The following is a 25,262-nucleotide window of genomic DNA, read 5'->3' as shown; positions in this document are numbered from 1 at the left end:
TTTTTAGTTGTAAAACAAGTAGCTTGAAAAGATACTGAAGAAAGAACATGAACACAGATGGTGAAGAGACCGCCATTTGTAGCATAGAAGCAAAGGGGAAAAAAAAAATCACTTTCACGTTTTAAGTCTATAAAAATACTTTGTGTTCTGTCCCACACACAAGACATGTAACAGTCAATTCACATGCAAAGGGCAGCTTTTTGTTCACGTCCAGAACCAGGCCTGTGTATACTAATACTGGTGAATAGAACAAAATGAATATTCTGGAAATGTTTCATTTATGATCACAAAGACTAAGCCAATCTTCCCAAATCATCCAACAGATGTTTCCAAGGGCTGAAAATGATCATCTGAAATACAGTATTTCCCTAGATCAATAGCAGTTCTCATAAAGGTTTCACATATGGATGTTTGCACAAAACTATGTAAATTACAAATGTAAACTTAACCACTGGTTTCAAACAGAAATCTAAATATAGCATAATATCACCCAATTTACCCACATCAACACCATTTCTTGCTTTTGGACAGACAATTTCTGCCAACTAGGGAAGCTTAAGGACAGCTAACATCAGAACAGAATGCCTCTCCCCACAATCCCTACTATTTCCAATGCAGGAAAATGGGCTGAAATTCCAAATCAGTGACATCTAAATATTCATGATCCCCAAATACTCGTGTTGTACCACAGTACAATCATTCTGGATATATAAAATTCTAAGATCGGTAATAAAATAAAGAATAAATATAACGAGCAACAAAACTAAAGTAGATTCGTGCACCAGGAAACTTTCCCACTTAGTGGAATTTTCCACCTGGGTCTTTGATATTCTATTAGCTCCATTCAAGAGTAAAGCTAGCAGTCTAAAAATGAGCAATCAAACTGAATAAAGCACACAGTATAATATGCAGAGATTAAGACTCTTTAAGGATTACGAAAATGTAGCCAGGGCGCAGGATAAAAGCAATATTTAAAACTGGGTACATGCAGTTCTCAGGTGATTCAGTGATTCCTGCACCCTCAGGCACAGGGGTACCCCGATCTTTTCCTCCCATTTTATAGTGATATCAACAAAGAATAAGTAATTACTTTCACCCTTATAAACCAGAGGGAAAAAAAGAAGCTTTTTAAAATTTATAGCACCATATGATTAGACTTTCCTCATGTCTATTACACATGGCTTTCATCTAAGCATGAAATGATTTTCAAGTAATCAATCACTTTAAAAAGAGGAACCCTTAAAACACATTAATGTCTATGTGATGGTATTTTAGAGAGAGAAATTCATTCATAAAGGAGAATAAAGGATCAAGCTGCACATCTCAAAAAGTGGAGCACCACAAATTGCTCAGATATAATGTGTGTGTGTGTGTGTGTGTGTGTGTGTGTGTGAGAGAGAGAGAGAGAGAGAGAGAGAGAGAGAGAGAGAGAGAGAGAGAGCGAGCGTCGGGGGATGGGGGGAGAGAGAGGGACAAATCCTCCACCTAAGTCACAAAGAGGAAAAACAGGAATATTTTAATAAACTGTACCTGAGTTTCTCCTCACACAAGCGAGAGAGAAACATCCCCAAAGCAAGGCCCATGTGGATTTGCACGGCTTGAGACTCATCAGCACTTGGTTTCCCAGGTAACCTGGCAGTCAGCATGTTCAGGATTTCCTCAACCTTCTCTTTGCAAGAGATAATGAAAACTGGCACAAGGAGAGACAAAGCCGTGGCGGCCGCAGAACGTGCAATGGCACTAGCTGTGTTTTCACCAGAATAGGATTTCTAGGACATGCCAAAGAAAGAAAACAGGGGGTTGGCCTTTTGTTTAAAACATGAAGGACGCACACCTATCACAAAAGCGCTATACAACAGTGCAAGCTTCTCCTAAATCCACCCTTGCCACCCAAAAAAAAATTTTTTTTTAATAAATCTATTTCTGTGTTTACCTACGGGTTACCTTCTTACTCTTAGTAAAACAATTCGCTACTAAGCAATCGGTTGACTAATAATACCCTTTTAAATTTGAAAAACCAAGTTACAAGTGTCTCCTTTTAAAGGGTGTGAATTCCCTCACTATAAAGCCTGAAACAATATCAGTGTTTTCAAAGCCTACATGTGTATATAATGAGAAACCCCAAGTGAAGCTATCCAAGCTTGCAGAAACCAGCAAGCCACATCATAAATGTCCAGAAAGCCAGGAGTTTTCTCGGAGAGAAAAGAAAAGGGGTTAGGGTGAGGGCAGCTCAAGTTTAGTTACAGAGGGATAAGTGTAAGTTTGGCACAGGGATCTATTGGCAGATCTCCCAAAATTTTTGGTGGGAACGCTTCCCAGTAGATGGATTATTTCCTACAGGGGGTTAATTCCTTTTAATTAAAAAGGAAGTTGAAATCCTAAAAGCCTCTGGTTACAAAGCAATAACCAGCTATTCAAAACGAAACGGAGAGCTCTATATGCTCCTTTCCTATATGTAATTACGGGAAAAGAAATGAATAACAACCCTAATAAAATGACAGGGCAGCTGAATGTGAACAGTTTCTACGAGAGTCCTGTGTTAGAGAGCTCCACCAGGCATTATATAATTTATAAATATGTCTCAAGTGGGGAAGAAAGACCGTTTATCATTCCTCAGTATTACCCACTTCAAATTTTCAGACACACCATAAAGGCCGTGTTGTCCCTTGCAGTCAAAACACATTAAAAAGTGTTTTTAATTCTATACTCGTTTGCTCTCTAAGCTTTAGTACTTTAAGGATAAAAAGCAACATGAACTAAGGGATTCTTTAAGTTAATATAGCACTATTACAATGATGATACTACTCAAAATGACCCAGCTGCTAAGACAAGGGAAATAAAGAAAGTAGCTTTTGAAACAGGGCTTTGAAAAAGTATAATAATGCAAGAATCACAAAGGTAAGAGGCAACCCCGAGCTGGCTAGTAAAGACATTATTCTTATTGGATTGCAAGAACTAAGCAGCGCTATTAGAAGTCTAATACAATATCCTGTCCTGCTGAATATCTGAACCAGACAGCTACTGCAAAGACCTCCATATAAGTTAACAAGGTTTTCATCCATCATTAAAGAAATAAGAAAACTTCTGACAGAAAACAAATCATCGTAAACAAAGTACTTCTTTGAGCAAAATCTACCTTCCAATTTAATTCTACGTTATCTAGTAAGTCATTTTTTGTCCTCAAGTATAGTAAAAAAATCTAGTTCCAGACTCTAAGCCCCAGATGGATACATACCAGGTCCTCCTAAGGGCAGGAGGACAGAGGCACACAAAGTGTTGTACAAAGAAGACCTAAGGCAATGAAGTTTCAGGCTAAAATCGTGATCTTAGCAACAGTTCAGGACTTGTGCTATATTTTAATTCAAATCAACTGTAATCCTCTGCCACTCAGCTGATTGTCCCATGATCCCTATAATTCCCTAAGCAATGGATAGTGATAAGGCAGAACCAAAATAATTCCATGCAGATACAGAAATAAAGCATGCACTACAGCCAATAAAGGGAAAATGAAACCTAAACCAACAAAGTGTGTTTTCAATTTGCTTCAGATCTTAGCATATAAGCATGAAGAAAGAGAATGACTAAGTAACAGGTGCTTTTTTATGATCAACAATATTACTTTGTATTTATAGGGCATTTCACATTTTCAAAACATTTTCCTGTAGATTATATAATTTGATCCTCACAATCTTCTACAAAGTTGGCAAAGCATTCATTTTTACCTTCATTTTACAGGAAGGGAAAATAAGATGATAGGTTAAGTGTCAGGTCAACAGTCACAAAACTAATAAGAGGTGAAGCTGGGGCTACAATCACTGTAGTTAATATTGCTCAATCACCTCATTTTATAAACAAGGACACAGTGGTCCAGACAGATTAACTGAACTTCCCCTGGTCACATACTCTGCAATGAAAAGCACTAAGACCAGAAACTCACGGTCCTCCGTCTTCAGCCAACGTTTATTTTACTACAACTGTAGCACTTGACTCTGATTACACATCAGAATAACTTAGAAAGCTTCCAAAATGCTGATACCCAGGACCCATTCCCAAGCAATTACATCAGAGGTGAGGCCTATACATCAGTATTTCTTTTTTCAATATGTATATATATATTTAAAGTTCCCCAGGTGACTCTAATGTACAGCCAAGGCAGAGACTTATATCTAATGTATAGCTAAGGCTAAGACTTACACTATATTATGGATTTCACATGAACAATTGATATAAGAATCAATGCTTGAGTTTTCTAACCATTTTTTATTTCTCGAACTTACATAATAAAAGCAGGAGAAAAGTTGTCCTCTGGGCTGGTAATGGCTATCGACAATGACCAGAAGAGTATCAAACACCATGGAAACCCACACTTCCATTGAAAGGAAATTAGGTTGAACCTGCAGATGAAGGGAAACATGAAATGATAATGGGAAAAAAGAAAAAACCTAAACTTTATTTCTAGAACCAGGGTACAACCTCCTTCTGTATGAAAGAATGAAGTGCTGTTATTAAAAACTAAACTTCACCTGCCAGGACTGCATGAAGTAGATAGGTATTTGACAAATACACATCCTCACCTGTGCCCCAATGTGAATAAGACTTACCTTTCATACAAGACTTAGCAGATGTGAGAGGATGAGGGCTGCAAAACAGAACAGATCTGGGAGCTCCTTAGAGTTCTCCCGTGTTCAGTGAGGGTAACATGGTGGTTAAAGGGAGAGACGTGCAGAGAAACCAACTCAAACTTCCTCATTTCTGACTTGTCATTTCAATAAAGCAGCTGACAAAATGTTTTTACCATCTCTAGCATTTCTGCTTACTATCAGTATACTTATCACTCAAGAATCATCACATTTGCCTAGCCAAGTAAGTAAGAAAACATAAATGATCTTCAGTTTGGAAAAGAAGAGGAAAGAGAATGCAAAAAACAAAACAATGACAACAACAAAACCCAGCTCAGTAAAAAGAGAACTTGGTTTAAAAAAAAAAAAAAAAAATCATTCTTGAGGGACTTCCCCAGTGGTCCAACGGTAAAGAATCCACCTTCCAACGCAGGGGACACGGGTTCGATCCCTGGTCGGGGAACTAAGATCCCACATGCAGCAGGGCAACTAAGTCTGCGTGCGTGACAACTACTGAGCTCGCGCGCCTCAACGAGAGGGCCCACGTGTCGCAAACTACAGAGCCTACATGCTCTGGAGCCCACGCGACACAACTAGAGAGAGAAAAAACCCGCACGCCACAACGAAGAGCCCATGCCCCACAACTAAGACCTGACACAGCCAAAAAAATAAAGAAAAAAAAATCATTCATGACCATGGATGTCGAAAAACATTCATTAACTCACATGGTGCAAACTATAAAGGTCGATGCGGTGTTAAGAAACCTTGGAATTAATTCCTTGAATCAGACAAGACCTTCTTAAGATCTTTAGTTGTTGGTCAAATGCAGATTTGAATGAAGTTTGAAAACTTCAACTTTAATCAAATAATGACATCTTGAGTTTATATTGAGTAATTGCCAAAGGCAAGGTTATCAAGAATAAAAGCAAAGCCCCATCTTTGGCTTGTGAGGCTTCTCAATGTTTTGTGTACTGTGTGCCACATCACAGGACAAAGGTTGTGGGAATAAAGAATAGAAGGGCCTGGAGCTCAAACTCTGAGCTAGACCTCCAGTTATTACTGGGGCAAATGACCTGTACAACTGGTAGTCTGACATAAATAACACCAAAACGAAGGGATCCTAGGAAGGCATATTTACTTTTTAGGGTGTAGGTCTACCTAGCATGTTGCCTCTGCTAAAGTATTCCACGGCTCTTTCAAAGATATGAAACATTTCCACTCTAAAAAATTTTCATCTTTCTCATTATTAAAATAAGATTCTGGGCTTAAAGGTAAATTTTCATATGGTAACTAACTACATTTTTATCCTTCATGCGATAATTCCTTGGCCTCCTTCCCTTCCCCACATGTAATACACATTTGTAGCTTTTGCCACACAGCATTATTCTCTTGTTTATTGGTAAGAGCACCCTTTGGGGAATTCCCTCCTCCACGATTTAAAGCTTGGTTAAATGCTCAATCAAGCTACTCATCCTACCCTGCCGAAGGTGTAGGCATGGGACCCATGGGATTCCGAATCTTAAGTGAGTGACGCAAAGACAGTAAATGACTATAGCCGATCCATCCCAGTAGGGGTGGTCTGCTGAAATGGTTCATCAGTACCTGTGTGTGGACTCCCCAACTTGCCTCCTGTTCTTCTCCCAACTCAGTTTTTTTTTTTTTTTTCCAACTCAGTTTTTAAGCTTTGCCTTCAATTCCATGGGATTCCAGATTCCTTATTCTTCTAGTTCCTTTTTAATTTAAATTAGAGTTGGCTTCTTGCCCAAAAAGAACCCACCAAAAAACCCTACCATGAAAAAAGAATACAAATGGTCCATCGGGCACTCTGTGGGGACAGAGGTAGGCTGAATAGCATTGAATAAAGCCCAATTTTTTGCAGCAAGAAGTGATGATGCTGATGATAATAGTTACTATTACTGACTATTTACCAGCCACTGTGCCTTTCATATATTACTTCATTTAATCCTAACAATAACCCTATCTGGTAAGTATTGTTATCCCCATTTTACAGATGGGGAAATAGGCTCTGAAAGGTGAGGTTACCAACAGTAAGCCAGAGAGCTAGTAAATGCAAGTATTAGGATTTAAATCTAGGACTCTCCTACTCCAAAGCCTGTGTTTTTTAACCACTTGACTATACTGTCTCCAGATAATGATAGCTACCAGAAAACGGGGCTTAAAAGAAGAATAAATCCATGCCTTTTTATTTTGACAGATATGAATTATCTGAAAAAGTACATTGGAAATGAACATTGGCCAGCTTGCCACATGTTTAATTAAGAAATAAATGCCTTGCAAAAAATGAATAGGCACTTTGTCACTGACATCTACAATTAAAATGCAAAGTGCAATTTTTTTCAGTCAGTAAACACTGCTTATTTATCATTTTTTTGACATCATTGTTCACTTTCAGTAAGCCTAGTTAACCTCCTAAGATTGGTTACCATGATGTAATCACAAAAAGACAAGCCCTGTTGCATAAAATTGGTACCTTCAAATGGAAATGACCACTTAACTGTGATGGAGAGAGCAAAACAGAAAAGCAGCAAAGAAAAGTGTTTTAGAGGACACTTAAGCTTACGGTATAAAGATGCATGGGGTAGCACAGCCAATGACTGTAACCTCCTAAATTCAGGGCCAGGCTTCAGGAGAAGTCTCACTTTTCACACGTTACACAACCAAAGGTCAACTGGTTCTAATCACCCTTAACTCACCTCCAGGACACCCTCAGAGTCTGAGGAGAGGCTGGCTTCATGTTTGGAAACGACGACAGCAAGGCTGCTTAAGGCTAACAGCGCGTTGCCTTTGACCACTGGGCTGTCTCTGTTTAAAAAGAAAAAAATTCCAAGAGAGGATTTGGGGGCATTAACCGGGAGAAGAGAAGGTGATATTATAGGGAGGGCAGATGGGGTCAAAAGCACTTCCATCCCTTCACAGAGCCTTGTAAACACAGGTCTGTTGGTTCCCTGATGCCAGCAGCTTCTTTCCGCCTTCTGACACTAGTGCTGATTTTTAACTCTTCTTATAAATGTATGGTCATTATGCTTTGGGTAACCTAAAAAATCTAATAAGCTCATACATCTAAGCTTCTTCTTCCTAAAATTTTTATTTCATCATTAGACCTTACATTTCCCAAGCCATCTTCTTCGGTGTCATCTTTGGCCAATATAAAAATGTACTGATTTGTTTTGGAAACACGGCGAAGGACAGTTGTGTGAATAAGCCCAGCAGAATGCAACTGGCCCCTGGCTTTTCTAAAGCACTGGTGTGTGGAATCAGCTTCTAGTGAACCACTTCAGATGGCATACTTTAACAGCAACTCGACACACTGGCGGCTTTCCTCCGTCATTATCATTTTCCCCTTCTTTCTCTTAATATGCCAAAGCCAGCAACCTTAAAGTCAGTCTGTAACATAATTCAGAAACCCTAGATAAGATGCAAAAAAAGCTTGTTTTTAGACTATTTGCATAGAGAGTTATCTTTTTATATTACTCAAATGGTAGTTTTCTAATATTGGCAATAAAATATTAAGTTTGACTTATGAATTTGGTATCAAGAAAACTGAATCTTTTAAATACACTTACCACTGGAAAATGTACATTTAGTATTATTCCATAATTCCAAAGTAAGCCTATAGAATAAAATCCCCAGTGGGACACTGATGAGATGCTCTTGGCTTGCGGACTTCATTGTAACAGAACTCAGACAACACAGCACCCTTACCATCGGATAGTTCAGTTCTCAGGGAGTTCTACAATTGTGGGTTCCCAGAAATGCAGAGAATCCTTCCCCAAACCTAGACTTGAGACCTGAACTTTAATGAGTGTGTACATCCAAGAACTACTCCCTTGCTTACCCTGGTGCAGGAATAGAGCAGATGGGCGGGATGAGGAAGATTTCCAGCCCTGCTCCCCATGCAAGCCTCGTGTCTCCAGCCCTAGGCCACAGTCATGACTGAACATGTGAGTTAGTGAGTATCAAAAGGTTAGTATACACCTGTGTTCTTGCATTTTTGTTTCCATTTGGTAAGAATGGAACTCAGGACTTGCCATTATCAAGTTCTATCAATCCATCCATTCCTTCCTTCCTTCCTTCTCTCTCCTACTCTCGGGTGATTAAGCTCAGTGAAGGCTTGCTCTGCACTCTTGATCATTTTGTTCATCTCTTCTTAGATCATTCCTCCATGAGGCCTATCATACATTGATAAGACAACAATATTTACACTGAGGGATGGGGCAGGGGGAGAAAACAGAAAGGAAGCCTTGAGGTTGAAGCAGTTTTGCAGTGAGGATTACTGGGAACTCCTATAGCTAACATTAAAATCCCAGGAAGCAAGGTAAGATGTGGGCACGCCCGGGTGCCCTAGCCAGAAAATCATTTAACAAAATCAAAATTAAACCCTTTATTTATCTTTTTTTTGGTGGTGCAGTGGTTGAGGGTCCGCCTGCCGATGCAGGGGACACGGGTTCGTGCCCCAGTCCGGGAGGATCCCACATGCCGCGGAGCGGCTGGGCCCGTGAGCCATGGCCGCTGAGCCTGCGCGTCCGGAGCCTGTGCTCCGCAACGGGAGAGGCCACAACAGTGAGAGGCCCGCGCACCGCAAAAAAAAAAGAAAATCCTTTATTTTAATATTCTCCCTTTCCTTTAACTGAGAATACCTTGAAGACTGTTCTGCTACAAAATGGGCACGAATCCCCGAAGTAAGATTTTAAAAAGTTTTAAATTCTCAGTGAATTTATCACCCTGGAGAAATTCTTAGATGGTCACTAGAAATTGGGTATCAAAATCTTTTAAAACAAGAATATTAGTCAAGATGACATAAAAAGTGTCTTTTTAACCCTGAAATTCTGAAAGAAAATTTAGCCTCAGTTTTAAAACAGTACCCCAAATCACTGTATTTCAAAAGTTTCTCTGGTCTTGACATTCCTGAGCATGTATTGTTCTTGTAAAATGGGGTAAAATGTATTTAAAGTCACTGGTAATTAGATCTTTGGATGCAGACTAAATGCATATTTGGACATTAATCTTTGAATAGGAAAAACTAGCCCACAGTCACAATGCATGCTTAGGCCAAGTTACACATTTCATAAAGGTACGGAGACTAGCTCTCTTTTTTTTTTTTAACATCTTTATTGGAGTATAATTGCTTTACAATGGTGTGCTAGTTTCTGCTTTATAACAAAGTGAATCAGCTATACATATACATGTCTCCCCATAGCTCCTCCCTCCTGCGTCTCCCTCCCACCGGTGACTAGCTCTTGAACATCTCTTCATTCCCCACTTGCCTTGCAGTGAGTTATGGAGAGAAGACACTCCATACATACACAGTGAGACAAATTCAAGGAGGAACTGGCCAGGTGAAACTCTAGAATAGGTTCAGCAAAAACTCTTCACCTTGTTGATCACATAACTATCCCCTACCAGTCAAGCAGCAGTGATTAATTTGCATAATAACATGTCAGCATCAGTGCAGTATTTATCTAGGCAACACCACTGACATTTTAATTAAATTGTCCTTTGAAACAAACAGATGCCATTAACCTAATTAAAAAGCTCAAGGAAGGATGAGCTACCATGATGCTTTCTTAGGGACAAAGTATTACATTACATATTAGTAAAGTGACCCAAGCCTTTGGGGATTTTTATCTTCAGGTTCAAATCTATTTAATTATTAACAATGAAAATAAATTTACATCAATCATCAGGTTTTATCTGTGTTCTGATTCTCCCTTAGTCCTATCCCTGATGCTTTTAAAAATGCTCTCAAATGAGCAAATCAGTCCAATGCTGTGACTAGTGTTTTACTTCCTACATTTAATTTATGCCTCAGAACAAAATAAGCCCTACGTTGGCCCAAAGTAGCCTGTGGCAGCCATGGTCCAAGGAATAGAAGGCTAAGCTGGCAGGAGATGGCGATGCGGTCCTCACAAGATTGGAGCAAGTCAGTGGGAAAAAGTAAAGAGAAGGCAGCAGACTGATTTTTTTCTTCCACTCTATCATTAATCTCTCAGCCTCTGGACCTTAACTATCTCCTGCTCACTTGCTGTCATGCCTAGTATTGTCAGAATTGCTTTAATAAGATAAGGTCTATAAAATACTGGGAAATTTTTGATGAAAAGGTAACACCATGAGAACATAAATTATTTTTACTCCATACCACTGAGAATGTGAACACACTCTTTTTAGGTATTAGTCATGAAATGATGCTTTGCAAATCTAAGATTAAAGTCTTGGTGAACTAAAATTTTAGAATGGAATCTGCCAAAACTACTGGAGAAGCAAAATTACAGTTTGTTTTAATAGAAAGCTGCTAGTTTCTTCAGCATTTGAGCTTTTGTTGCAAGTGTCAGAGCACTGTTTTTAACAGGAACTAAGTAGACTACATAATAAAACAAACTATGAAAGGTAAAGGCCAAAGGCAGCCCCCCATCCCAGCACCTCCTCCCCTCCAATAAGCAGCTGAGTGCTCTCCCACTGTGTCTGCAATTCACCAAACTAGGTAAACAGACACAAAGGAGTCCCTATCAAAGCCTCTCTGTACTTTAGTTTTCATTTTGTCAACAGATATTTCCCACTGCCTCCCACGGAATTGAGTGTAGGGGAGGATTGCCACTATATTCAGAAGACATGAGGCTGAGTAGTGATCAGGTATTGAGATCAGGTTTTAGAGCGAAGTACCTGCTTAAGAAATTGCTGGTGGAAAGCGAATTCTAAGGTAGATGGTGTTTTTTGGGTTTTGTTTTTTAGGCAAAATCTATGTAGCTACAGAAGGTTCTAGGACATGAGAAAAATAAACTGTAGTTAAATATTTCTAGATAATATAGACTTTCAATACGTATGAAATTCTCTGGGTCAAAGGTATATCTATATTATTTGGTGAATAAGAAGAAAGGAAGTCAAACAGCAGCAAGCTAAGGCTAATAGTGAAAAGGAGAAGCATGTGTAACTTACTACCAGGAACAATTAGGCAGCTTGCTAACAAAGGGACCTGAAGAGACTGTTCAAGCAAGTTCACTAAGGTATAATTTTCTTAGTAAGAGTTGGCTTAAGATAAATAAAAAGCCTCAAGATAGCAACACCCAAGTTATTTTTGTTAAAACAACCATAAGGATATGATGGAAATTGCTTTTTTACTGGGTCTTCACATTAGTTTTTAGTATTAAAAAATTCAATATTTAGCTACCCTGGGCCCAATAACACCAGGAGAAAAAAAGGAGGTACTACCTTAAATTATTTACTGGTTCACAGTTGAGATTTAATCATCTGTTTGTAAAATAGATATAATTCACATTAGCAAAGATTTTTTTCTCCCCTGTACTAAATCACAATCCTTTAAATCTAAGCCAAAGCACAGGGCATTTTGTTAGGTGTACAGCATGGGCACTACTCTGATGTAAAGTTATGTGCCTGTACTGGTTCCTCCGTATTTTCACAGAAAGACATGTAGTAAGAATTAACTGAATATGAGAAAGGATAACAACTGATTTTTAAAAAAATAACTGAAAAGTCCTTTAAATCCTTAAAGTAATGAAATGCCAGAAAAGGAGAAACTGTTCGTAACTGTGAGGAAGAAAACTATTTATAGAAAATTCCTGGTAAGAGAATAAATGGATCTTACTTTGCAGCTGCTTTGGTGACCTCATCAGTCAACATGTCTCGAACCCTGTGATACGGATGGAAAATAGGTATGAGAGTTTATAGTAGAGCAAGAAACCAATCTTTTGCTTATTCATCAATTAATAAGAACCTCTGGCAATGACTCCAGATCTTAAAACTTCCATGTAGAATTTTAGTGTAAGGTGAAAGAACTGTAATAAGGGCTTCATTTCCAAGACAGTTTCATCTTCCTAGTCCTTAGGTTACCTAGTAGAGGCAGGGAAGGAGGTGAATGCAACTAATGTATAGGCAGTGTTTTCATGGTGTCATCTCTTAAACTGAGTGCTGGGTATACAAGTGTCCTTTATATTATTCTCTGTGATGGACTGAATGTTTGTGTCCTGCTGCCCCAAATTCACACGTTGAAATCTTAACTCTGAATGTATGGTATTTGGAGGTGGGGCCTTTGGGAGGTCATGAGGGTGGGGCCCTCATGAATGCGATTAGTGTCCTTAAAAGAAGAGAGAAGAGAGACCAGAGAGCTTGCTTTCTCTCTGCTCTCTGCCATGTGAAGCTACAAGGAGAAGGCAGCCATCTGCAAACTTAGGAAGCAGGCCCGCACCAGCACCAGGTCTGCTGTCACCTTGATCAAGGGTTTCCCAGCCTCCATAACTGTAGGAAATAAATTCTGTTGTTTAAGCCATCTGGTCTATGGTATTTTTGTTATAGCAGCCTGAACTGACTAAAACATTCTCTCTTTTCTGCACAAGAGCTCACCAAAACAGCAATTTACTGCTTTCAAATTGTAGATAATAGAATGTTCACTATGTATGTATGCAAAATAAAATTTAAAATGTTTGCTATGGTATACGTGAAACTGATATAATGTTATATGTCAATCATACCTCAATAAAAAAACAGATGTTGTTTATAAAATTGAACTAAAAGAAAATACTTACATTTGTGGATTTAAAGGAAGGTATGTTCAATTAAAATATTCACAGTTTTTTTCATATAAGAGTCTTGAGATAAAGTGAAAAACAATCATTGACTGCCAAATTTATATTCCAAAGATGATATCATAACATGTTCACTGTATATTTTGAGTTTCATAAATTCAAAGTTTTTATAACTATCATAAAAGTTTTGCAAATATAACTGTATTTGCATTTGAAATATAATAAAATCTTAGCTATTCAGCACTCTTTGAGAATGAGTCATTCTTAAGAACCAAGTTTTTCAGATAGTTGCAAACTGCTCCTTAAACTTGTACTTTATAAAACCATTTGACAGTAAATTTCTCTAAAACGTATTGTCCAATCTTGGTCTTCCTAAATGGAGTATAGTGCATTCAGTGTATTCTTTTACTGGTCAACGTGAAATATTGACAGATGATGACTTGCCTGTACTTCTAGGTAGAGCCACACCCTCCGTTAGTTCCCTCCTCTTACCTACTCTCCCTTCTCTCTGCTGCATCACCAATTTTTCCTTCTCCACTTGTATTACTCCCCTTAGCTTGTGAACACAATATTTACCATCTTAAAAAAAGAAGCCTCTACTGCCTCATTCCACTGCTTCTCACACATCAGAACTCATTTAGAAGAGTAGCTTATACTTATGACTCCAGTTTCTCTCTTTCCACTCTCTAGACCCTTCTATAATTTGGCTTTTTTTCCTACAAAACAGCTCCTTCATGGTCAGCAGTGACTTTCAAGAGGCCAAATCTAATGCTCAGCTCTCAGTCTCCATCTTTTGTAGTCTCAGAGCAGCATCTGACACAATCGGTTGCTCCTTTCTTGAAACACTTTCTTCCTTCAGCTTTTAAGGTGGCTTTTACGATTCCATTCTCTCTTGGTTTTCTTCCTACAACACTATTCTTCCATCTGCTTTACTGGCTCCCTCATCATGTCCCCCAGTTCTAAATGTTGAAGTGCTCCAGGGCTCACTCCTCTGACCTTTTCTCTGTCTTTACTCATTCCCCAGATGATCTCATCCAGCATTGTGATTTTAAATGCAGTCGATATGATGATGATTCCCAAATTTATATAACCAGCCCTGACCTTACCCCTGACCTCTAGACTCATAGTCAACAACCCACTGGATATCTCCAAAGTGCAGATCTAATTAGGTATCTCAGGCTTAGCAAGTCTCGAACCTGATTTCTACCCTAGACAGACCTGCTTTTCTATAGTTTTCCCCATCTTAGTAAATGGGAACTCCATACTTTTAGTTATTCACAGTCAAAATCTTGGAGTTATCCTTGACTTCCATCTCTCTCTCACATCCTCCATTCCTATGTCACCATGTATATTTGGAAGAGTATTGCTAACAGACCACTCCCCAAATTATCATTTTCAGAAGATGAAATTAAAACTATGTGTAAAGGAAAATAGGAAGCGAAATCCAAATTCTTAATCTCTAATCTTAAATCCAATGTCATAACGTTTTAAACTGCATTGCTATTTTTTAAATGAATCTAGGAAATGTAACTTAGAATAGAATTAGTTAACTGTACATGTGTACATGTGCGCATGCGCACACACACACAGCTTCTGCTTTTCTACATATGCCAATTGTTAGTAAATAAAAAACTGAAACCAAGTAACCTTTGAACAGATTTTTATATTAAAGAAACCTGTGGCTACAGGAAAAGCTATTTAGATTCTGGGCACTTTACTTAGATTTAGGCTGCTGCAACATTAATCTGACAAGGTATTCATCACAACCCATGTAACAATTTAAATTGCTTTTAATGTGCCAGCACTTACACATTTCTAGATAATATAGTGGGAATTCACTGGGGGACATCTGCCAAAGAAATTAAAGGCTTGACATGGTAAAATTGCTCCTAATAATGAAGATGTCTTGGGGAGGGAGGAGCAGGGGAGTGGAAGGGTATTCCTTGACTAAATGAGTGGGAAAAACGCAATTTTCATTCAAAAGCATATAAAACAATCAATTATAGGGAAAAAGGGAAAAACAAACCATTTCCACACTGCTTTAGAAAACAATAAAAATATTTAAAAACCATGAATAAAGTGCTCCTTCTTTGATCTGGGGAGGAAATAGAAAATACACCTATCACGTCTTCAGCCCTTTGCCCTTCAGGCTCATACAGAGGTTAAAATTCCAACATTAAAGCCTTTAAAGTGGTCACCTTCTCCCTCACAGTTCATTTCCCATAACAAATAATGAGCACAGAAAGCCATCCCCTTACCAGAGCCAGGCTGTGCTTTTTTTGTATTGCACCTCCTCAGGTCCTTCTTTTCCATGTTTTAACTGCAACTCCAGCTCTCCTATCCTCCCCTGCAAAAAGCACAGCATCAATCAGCATGCAAACTCTATCGCCAAAATTATCTTAAAATTTTTTTGGAAACACTTAGGTAACAATCCTTTCCCAATTGGCCTTAGGTGTTCCTGATAAGATATCAGATTTTGACAGAGGATGTGTGAGAAGAGAGAATTATATCACTGCTCAGGGATTTCCACATTCACCAAATAAGCATATCCTGGAGAAGTTGTATGTTTGGCAAATTTAGTGCAGAGCACTTCATTTGGGGATATCTATTAAAAGCAGATTTGAAGTCCATAGGTCCTAATCAACAAATCCCCTATATTGTAAAAATCTGCCTGTGTCAGCAGCTGACAATTTCAACTGACATGATACCAAGATTGGGGTCTGGGTACCAGTATTCTAACAGAATGGAGGAAATGAGTAGGAAGTATATAACACTTAAGATTTAGGTAATGTATAACAAAAGTTATTCTCAAACAGATGCAAATTACATTTCTATTTCTTGACTAAACTTATAGATATAATTCTCAACCTGTACCATGCAATAAAAATATAGCTAATATCATCATCCCTTTAAGGGCAATGCCTTCAAATATTTATTATCTGTTCTATTTTTTTATACTCAGGATTATTTTGACCAGATGCTTTCCCCTCTACTCCATCACCAATTACATTATTTAAATGTAATTGAAATTCTGGTTTATTGATATACCCTGAACTGAACAAGAACTCAGATTGCATATTGCATTACTGAGTAATACCAAACCATTTTCAGAAGTGGTCGTGCGGCTCACATTCTCACTAGCGGTAAATAAGAGTTATGGCTGCTTCACATCCTCACCAGCATTTGAAATTACCAGGCTTTTAAATTTTTACCATTTTGGGAGGTGTAAAATGGGGCCCGTTATGGTTTTAATTTTCATTTTACTGTTTACTGAGATTGAGCATCTTTCCAGATGTTTAATGACTATTTGGGTTTCCTATTCTGTCCATTTTTCTATTGGTTGCCTTTTTCTTATTGATTTTAGAGTTCTAAGGTGTGCTCTACATAAGAAAAATTAAACTCTATATATTCTAGAGAGAGAAGCAATATAGCTTTAGGTTAAGGATGTGGACTCTGGAATCAGGATGTCCTGACCTAATGTCATTTCCACTTACTTGCTGTGTAAGTTTGGGCAAGTTACTTCACCTCTCTAAGCTTCAATTTCCATTTGTAAAATATAGCAAACACCTAACTCATGGTATTAGAGCACCACATAAAAAAATGTGGAAAAGTGTCTATTTAGTGCAGTGACTGGTACCAAATAACTGCTACCATTACCAGGTTTGCTGTCAAAAACAAACTCTCCTTATTATCTTCTTATAATCTATTCTCTCACGAATATATCTAAATCCTTCTTGAAATAATTCATATTTTTAATCTGTACACTCTCAAAGAGTAAAAGGTTCCCCAAAACGTAATATCCAGACTATAAAGTTGCATGCCCTTGTATTTCTCTCATATACTCTCAGTTGCTAGCTTGTAAGCTCATTGAAGAGTACAAGGATGGCTTTATCCATCTAAGGTAAGGAGTCCCTGTATTTTGCACAACCTCCAGCACACAGTGCCCTGGGGTTCACCAGTTCAGGCACTCTGAGATCTGATGGGCATTCTGTTCACATCCTTCATAGTTTCTATTTACTTCAATCATGTTCATCCCCATCTCCGTGTTTTCAATGATAGAACCCTGACCCTTTCATTCTCCCTCTGTCTCTTGGAGCAAGGTATCAGAGGTGATCAAACTGGCAAGATACTGATATTAATATTTAATATTGATAGCAGCCTCCCAAGAGGGTAGGCAAAATAGAAAATCATGTTTATTGCCTTCTCTGTTTGTTATGCTTCTTAAATCATACCTCTTTCCTCCTAAAACATTTACTTTCCATAATGCTTTCCAAAAAAAAGACAAATAAGAAATTAAAAGGTTAAAAATCTGTTCAGAAATAAGCAAAACACAAAAAGGCCAGTATATGTGCAGCCTCTTGAGAAGGCCTACTTTTCTGATCTCTCCTGTAGCCATAAACCAGTACAACTATTCTATAGTAACTAAGTAAATTTCTCTTTCTCAGAGTCTCGGTTCTTCTCAATCTCCTCTTCTGAAAGGTCTCTAATTCCTTCTACCCAGCCCGTTAGGCTATTTATTCAGATCTACTTTGCATCCAATTCTTCACCTACTGACAACAGAGATCCAATGGCATTTAACTCAGTTACCTCTGCTTCTGGTTAACAGCTGTGGTTAAGGAGGGGGGTAGGGTGGGGACACTCACTGGGAGAGAAAAGGCTGAAATGATCACTTGAAATGAGATTTTTTTAAAATAAAGTTATTTATTTATTTATCTTTGGCTGTGTTGGGTCTTCGTTGCTGCACACGGGCTTTCTCTAGTTGTGGCGTGCAGGGGCTACTCTTTGTTGCAGTGTGTGGGCTTCTCATTGCAGTGGCTTCTCTTGCTGCAGAGCAAGGGCTCTAGGTGTGCAGGCTTCAGTAATTGTGTGCACAGGCTCTAGAGAGCAGGCTCAGTAATTGTGGCACACGGGCTTAGTTGCTCTGCAGCATGCGGGATCTTCCCGGGCCAGGGCTCAAACCATGTCCCCTGCATTGCCGGGCAGAGTCTTAACCACTGTGCAACCAGGGAAGTCCTGAACTGAGTTTTTGGATTGCCTGTAGATTCCAATTATTAATTTATCTATTCCTCTTCCTTTGTAAAAAAAAATCTTCAGCCTAGGTAACCACAAGCTTGCTGGTTACAGTGAGCAAATTTTACCTAACTCTAAACCTGCACATTAAAGACAAACAAACAAACAACCTTTACAAATGGTCAAAGACTAATCTACTAGGGATCACAATTCCTGACCGGTTTTGATTTCAGATTATTGTGCAGCCAGCTGACCAACTCAGGAAACAAGTATCTGCAGTCAACCTGTTTTAACCCCTCTGTCCTGTCTGAGGTCATATTCAGAGTCCCTAAGGGCCCTTTAACCAAAGGCTGGAGACCTTAACCTCCTCAGCATCCCACAAGGGCAGCAAGGTAAAGCCGACCTGTAGAGGGCACTTTACCAAAATGGACTTGGAACTGTCTATCAACTCGTATCTGCATTTTTCAACGTAATGGGAAGAAATCCAAATACCTCCCCATGTCAACCACTTTGATATGCTTATAATTCAAAATCCGTTCTTGTAGAAAAATTAGATAAGGCTGGAAGCTGACGCCTAAGCAAAAGCCACTAGAAGCGTTCAAATTGCAAACATTCACATTATAGTCAACCTCTGGGAAATAATGTAGAATGCACCTTTTAGCGTATCTCCTAGGCTTATTGAATAAATCATGGCTCCTCTAAATGATTCTCTAGCCTAATGCTACGAAATATGTCTAACACCAGATGGAAGTAACTATACCTCCTGTACTGAACGAAGAGCTATCCTCCAGGATGGAAATTCTTGATATAGATGAGGAGTTTGGCAGTTCTTCTAATTCTTCTAAGATCCCACAAATTCTGTTTAAGTGTGTGGGCTCATTTAAAAAGACTTGCTGAACAGTTAAAATGCATCAGCATACTTTCAAGTAACAGTGATAGCCTAAAAAGCACTGTTTTTAGTACTTTTCAAATAATACTGAAAATTTTATTATAGTCCCTACTTTGAGTTTCACCTCTTAATCCCCAATTCTCAATGGAACTAGACTTAATAGAAACCCAAAGGAAAGAGATTTTAAGTGATAAATAAATAAAGATACACACTATCACCTACAACAGTAGAAAAGCAGAATAATTGACCTGTGTTACTAAAAATACTCAGCTGGCTTTTCATAAATTGATCTGTCCTCTAAAATATTAAACCAATTTGCATTATTTATAACAACTAATGACGGTGTTAGGGAAAATGCATGATGCAGTGGCCAAGGCTGAGGCTCTGGAATCAGACAAATCCAGGTTAAGTTCCAGTTCTCTCATTTACTGACTGTTAGATTTTGTGCAGTTTGCTTTGCTTTCCTAGCTAACCCTGCTTCCCCATCTATAATCCCATTCTACATGAGGCTACCAACATCCACTTCAAAGAGCTTCTGTAAAGATGAATTGAAATACTATACATTAAATGTTGGACAGACACTAGTTATTTAATAAATGGTAACTCTTGTTATAAAAAAGAAACCACCGAGGGTTTTTTTTTTAATCAGTTGCTTGTCATCTGCATGTTATACCATAATCCTACTCAATTTCACCTTCTTTATGCTAAGAGCTAAATAAAATTCTCAGTACATGCTGCAGGAGGAGTTGTTCTTGCCAGCTCCAGGTGCCTATACTGGAGTACATCCTCTATTAAAGCATCAAAGATTTGTACTGGCATTGCTATTGGACACGTTAGTCTCCTGCACTGGACTGGGAGCTCACTGAGAGGAAGGAGTGCTTTATTCCTCTTTCTATCCCACACACCCGGCACAGGACCTGGCCAGTAAAGTACGTTCCATAAATGTTTGGTGAAGGAAAACACTGCAAAATTACAAAGGGAAAAATGAGTGTGCGAAAAAGTGCATACTCTGATGAGCAATCTCACTCTTCTTGAATAAAAACTATAATTGGTTAAGGGTGTGTAGGGGTAATTCATTCATTCACTTATGCATCCACTCAAAACAAAGTGGCCAGATGCTGCTGAGGATAAAAAAGTGTGTAGGCCAAGCAAAAGGGTACAATGGTTCCAAGGGAATGTCTTTAAAATGCAGATTCCAGTTTAGTTTGGGGAACCATCTAAAACACTGTTGTTCAGAGTAGGGTTGATAGACTGAATTAAAATCACCTGGCAGCTTGGTAAACATGGAGATTCCTGATCTCCTATTCAGTTCCAATGAACCAGAATCTCTGAAGATGCATTAGTACTTTATAAATTCTACAATGAATATGTTGTAACAAGGTTTTAATTTGAGAACATCAATGCTGAGATGCTTAGTCATTCCTCCGGCCCCACCTCTATCCTTTAGGACAGCTGTTACCTTTAACCATAACACCTCATTTCCAAAGCCTTCATGAAAATCTTATTTTGGGCCATGAATTACTTAAGTAATTTAGATTTTTTCTATCATCCTTAACAGAGAATTTTAAGCTAGGAAAAAGGATTGAGTTAGTAGTTTTTTCCTTATGCAATTAAATGTTCATATATTCCCAAACTGATTAAAAATTATTTCTAACTTTAAAAACTCACAAGCTATAACTTATAATATTACTGGAATAAAAGAAGTCAAATTGAGCGTAATTCATTTATTTAGTGAGCACTAACTATGTTTTAGACACCATGTCAGGTTCTAGAGACGCAACAGAGAGGAAAACACAGCTTCTGGCTTTAAGGAACAGAGTCAACTGGAGGGAGGCCCCAGACATATAACTAGGGTGATAAGGGCTTTGAAAAGGGAAGCATGGGTTCTAAGGAGGCACACAGAGAAGGAAGGCACACAGATAAAACCATGTAAAAAAAACAAGTAGAAATTTGCCATTCCAACATGTGCCCCTTTCACGACTATGACAACTATAAATACAAAGTGAAACTTATTCCTGGAATTGAGAAAAAGGGAAAAGCTGCAAAACCAGCCTTGAATAGGCAGAGAGGGAACGGCAGTGCCTGCAACAGAAGGAACAGTGTAGGTAAAAGCCAAGAGGTAGGGAAGACATGCTGAGTTTGGGAAAACAAAGAAATTGAGCAAGGCCGAAAATTCAGGGGAAGGGTTAAGAGACGAAGCTGGAGATGTAAGAGCAAGTCCAGCTCGAGAGGGCGCAGGTGCAGGATGAAATGATGAGCTCAGTTTGGGACACGCTCAAATTGAGGTGCTGTGGGACAGCCACTGCGGATATCTGGGACAATGAGAGGCGTTCACAGAGCAGCAGGACATCGGAGAGGAGCGCTCAAGAGGCAGCTCTGGATGGAACACACATCTGGCGGGGGGCGGGCATCACATTTAAAATTTAAGTGCAGTTATATATGCATGCCTCACATTCTTTTATGAGCAAAAATAACCGTTGCCTTTTTGATAGTGCTATTTTTCTAAGTGCTCTTACACTAAATACGTATTTGTAGTAAACCTTAAGAGACACGCCCTAGAGGAAGCCACCCCATGGTTTCATTACCTGTAAAATGGCATGATAAGCACGAGTCATATATGCGAGCCAGGCCTGTGGGAGAAAAATTGCACGGTGCCACTCGGAAAGCTGGATGTGAACCTGTGGGAAAAATGTACCATGACAGAAGTTAGGCTGCACAGTATTAAAACAGAATGAAATGAAAACTGTATCATCAATTCTCTCTTTCCCTTCATTTTCTATGGTCTGGAATCTAAAACCAAAACAGTCTAGGATCAGAACCACAAATAAGATCTTTCGGATATTTTCAAAGGAGAGGAGCTTAGAGTCCTGTAAAGACAAAATACAGTAAGCCTGGAATTTTCTAAATTAAAGCAAATAAAATCCTACAATAATAACAAGTTAAGATGTATGTGTAATACAAATATGCCCTCGAAAATCAGGGGGAAACTCTGTAAAGCCTCTTGCCAATGTCAGGAAACTAGGTATTGTCTAACAAATCCCCCTAGTAATTTTAAATAAAAATAAATATCGCTCACATCTTGGACTTCCAATATGACAATTTCTGAAGTAATAAACTTAAATTGCCAACAGAAATATCATGTTGTGTAGAAACCAGGATGTTAAGAGCATGCAAATGAGTCCCGCACACAGCAATTGAGCACACCACTAGATAAATGCCCTTTAATCAGTGTGGGTAAACAAGAGAAAAATGATATATGCCAACACTGAAATCCTGTTTCTGAAGACCCAGACAAAACATCTGGTTTTCATAGTCATTTCTGTTTCTACCTATTAGTATACTGCTATCTTGCGACAAATCTTCCCAGGTCTGCTTCTGTTAAAGAAAGATCACTCAAGAAAAAATAGTCACAGTGCATCACATTTCATGTTTCCTGTAACTCATCTCATCTAAACTCAAACAACGGAAACTTTAGTCTGTGTCTTTCAGACAAAAAACAACAACAAACACACAAAAAGGACAAATTTCTACATAATTACCCCAGAATCATGATAACTACAGTATTTAAAGAGATTTTACTGTATTATAGGAATTAATTTTCTCAAGTGCTTTGTGATGGGGAAGAGAACAGCCTCTCTGAATACAGTTGGTTCCCATGGCTTCTGGTATTTTCTTTAATCCCAATCTTAGTGTGGGCCTACTATACGCAAGGGACTCTGGAAGGATGTGAGGATTATAAATCGATCAGTAACTGCACAGAGTTCAGAAATGCGCAGGGAGAGTCAGAAACGTACACAAATAGATTATAAGGCAAAATTATGAAGCATCTATGGGAACAAAGAGATCAGTCTGTCTGCAATCTAGCACTCCTCATCCCACTGCTTCTTTTTAAAAAATTAGATACTCAAACTGTATGAAAAAGATACTCAGATCACGAAATGAACCTAAAAAAAAATTATAAAGTCAGATTTCTTGCTTTTCTGATCAAGTACTCACTCTATTGAGTAGGGTAGGGGAAGCCTTGTCAACATGTTAACAAAACTCCTTGAAGGAAGGGGCCTACCAATTCCTGCTTCTTCCCTTGTTATCCAGGAAGCTGTGGCGGCATTAATTAGTCCTTGACCTTGCTCTTTGTTTCCAAAATGTGGGGACTTCCCTTTAGCTTTTTCCTACCCTTTTCAAAAAATACATTAATTATCTTTAAGACCTGGATTTCACAGAAAGGATACAAACACCACAACTGAAACTTTTATCTCTTACTTCAGAACCTCAAAATATTTTAAAATTTTGCTGCTACATAATCCATGGACATCATTGCACAATTGAGAATATCCACAGTCTCAGCAAACTGGCAAAAAGAGCACTGGATGTTCTTGGAAAGACAGCGATCTCAATTGGCTTCTTAAACTTGAGTTAAAAAAAGAAAGTAATATGAAAAAATGTAAAGGAACATGAGCAAATCAAATGCTGAGCTTCTAAGAACAAAGACTGTCATGCCAGGAAACCTAGTTACAAGGAGGCTATAAACCGAAGGTTAAAGCTAACCCTCTTGCTGCTGTTCAGACCACATCTGAAGGTGGGTGCAGGGAAGCAGTCATGCTTGAGCCTAGACACCTGCCTGAACTCCCCAGGTTTTATGAGATTACACCTAGTCTTAGTGTTCTGTGGAGTTAGCTGTGACTAAATCTCTTTAAAAATGCACTTTCTCGCTCTTTCCCTTACAGAAGAGAGACTTAGAGAAACAGCTTAAACATAGTCATGCCCTTACTCTCCAGTTGTGTTACAGGCAGAAAAGACTTCCTTGACCATGTTTCACAAAAACACATTTTAGGATGTGTTCAGTCACCCCATAGAGGTTAATGTTGCTAGGCTGAAAAATATAATTTGCATTACTGAAGTATGAAAATCATGTATAATTTGCTATACTGGTGCGATGGCTTTGAAGGAAGCCCAAGGAACAAACTAATTCCAATCATGAAGTTTCAACCCTGTTATTCAACAGATGATAAAGCAGGGTTCTCAACCACTGTGCACCGAGTTTTAATTAACACATGAAATACAGTTTTTCTAAGGCTAACTATGTATACCCTTGCAGTGAATAACAGGTGTCTAATGGACTGCTAAGGTGAGCAGCTTCTATGACTTAGGAAAGAGTAAGAGTTTCTATGTCTAAGAGGTAGTACTAAGTATAACGAAACATTACTGCACATGCCTAAAAAAGAGACTACGTTAGGGAAATACGCAAGTAGGGTAAAGGGGGAAAAGAAGGATAATAAGGCAAGAGTGGGGACAGGAGCAGGTCACAGGACTAAATAGGGTGGTCAGGGTATCTCGTTGAGAAGATGAAGCCTGAGTGAAAACTTGAAGGAAATGAAGAACTGGTGGGAACGTAAAATGGTTCAGCTGCTGTGGAAAACAGTTTGGTGGTTCCTCAAAAAGTTAAACATAGGATGACCAAATGACCTAGCAATTCCACTCCTAGGTATATACCAAACAGAACTGAAATGACATATTTAAACAAATACTGTACGTGAATGCTCAAGCAGCACTTTCACAGTAGTCGCCAGGCAGAAATAACCCAAATGTTCATGAATGAATAAATGGATAAACAAAATATGATAAATCCACAATGGAATATTATTTGCCCATAAAAAGGAACGAAGTACTAACGCATGCTACAATGTGGATGCACCTTGAAAACATTATGTGAAAGTCAAAGAAGCCAGATACGAAAGGTCACATGTTAAATGATTCCATTTATATTAAATGTCCAGAACAGGTAAATCCATAGAGAGAGAAAGCAAATTAGTGGTTTCCGGGGGTGGGGAGGAGGCAGGGAGAGGAAGAAGTGGGAGGGAATGTTTAATGCATACATGGTCTCATCTAAGGGTGATGAAAATGTTTCAGAACTAGACAGAGGGGAAGGTTGCACACTGTGAATGTACTAAATACCACTGGATTGTAGATTGTACACTTTAAGCTTTAAAATGGTTAGTTTGATGTTATGTGAATTTTACCTCAATTAAAAAAACCCCCACAAGGTAAGGCAAAGATCCCTAAAGTGAGCACATGGCTGACCTGTTTTAGGAACAGAAGGGAGGCCAGGGTAACTAGCACAGATAGAGTAAGCAAAGAGGAGAGTGTAAAAAGAGAAGGCTGGAGAATTAACAGGAGAAAGCAGGGCCCCCT

The 25,262-nt window shown here is 38.7% G+C and overlaps 1 protein-coding gene across 5 annotated transcripts in view; it reads right to left on the bottom strand.

The window, feature by feature from the left end:
- The window catches only part of FOCAD (focadhesin), a 311,434-nt gene that overhangs the window by 65,399 nt on the left and 220,773 nt on the right, over window positions 1-25,262 (bottom strand). For all 5 annotated transcript variants that reach the window (XM_027105950.1, XM_027105949.1, XM_027105948.1 and 2 more), the window contains 6 exons: window positions 21,659-21,751; window positions 15,433-15,521; window positions 12,238-12,282; window positions 7,334-7,442; window positions 4,278-4,394; window positions 1,531-1,769 (listed from right to left, as the gene is read on the bottom strand). In XM_027105950.1, the coding sequence (XP_026961751.1) occupies window positions 1,531-1,769; window positions 4,278-4,394; window positions 7,334-7,442; window positions 12,238-12,282; window positions 15,433-15,521; window positions 21,659-21,751 (692 nt within the window). The remainder of the gene's footprint in view (window positions 1-1,530; window positions 1,770-4,277; window positions 4,395-7,333; window positions 7,443-12,237; window positions 12,283-15,432; window positions 15,522-21,658; window positions 21,752-25,262) is intronic.

This window comes from Aethalodelphis obliquidens, unplaced genomic scaffold (assembly GCF_003676395.1).
Source record: "Aethalodelphis obliquidens isolate GAN/ISIS:26980383/991018 unplaced genomic scaffold, ASM367639v1 scaffold7, whole genome shotgun sequence".
Classification (NCBI taxonomy): domain Eukaryota; kingdom Metazoa; phylum Chordata; class Mammalia; order Artiodactyla; family Delphinidae; genus Aethalodelphis; species Aethalodelphis obliquidens.
This window is presented reverse-complemented; position numbering and strand designations above follow the sequence as displayed.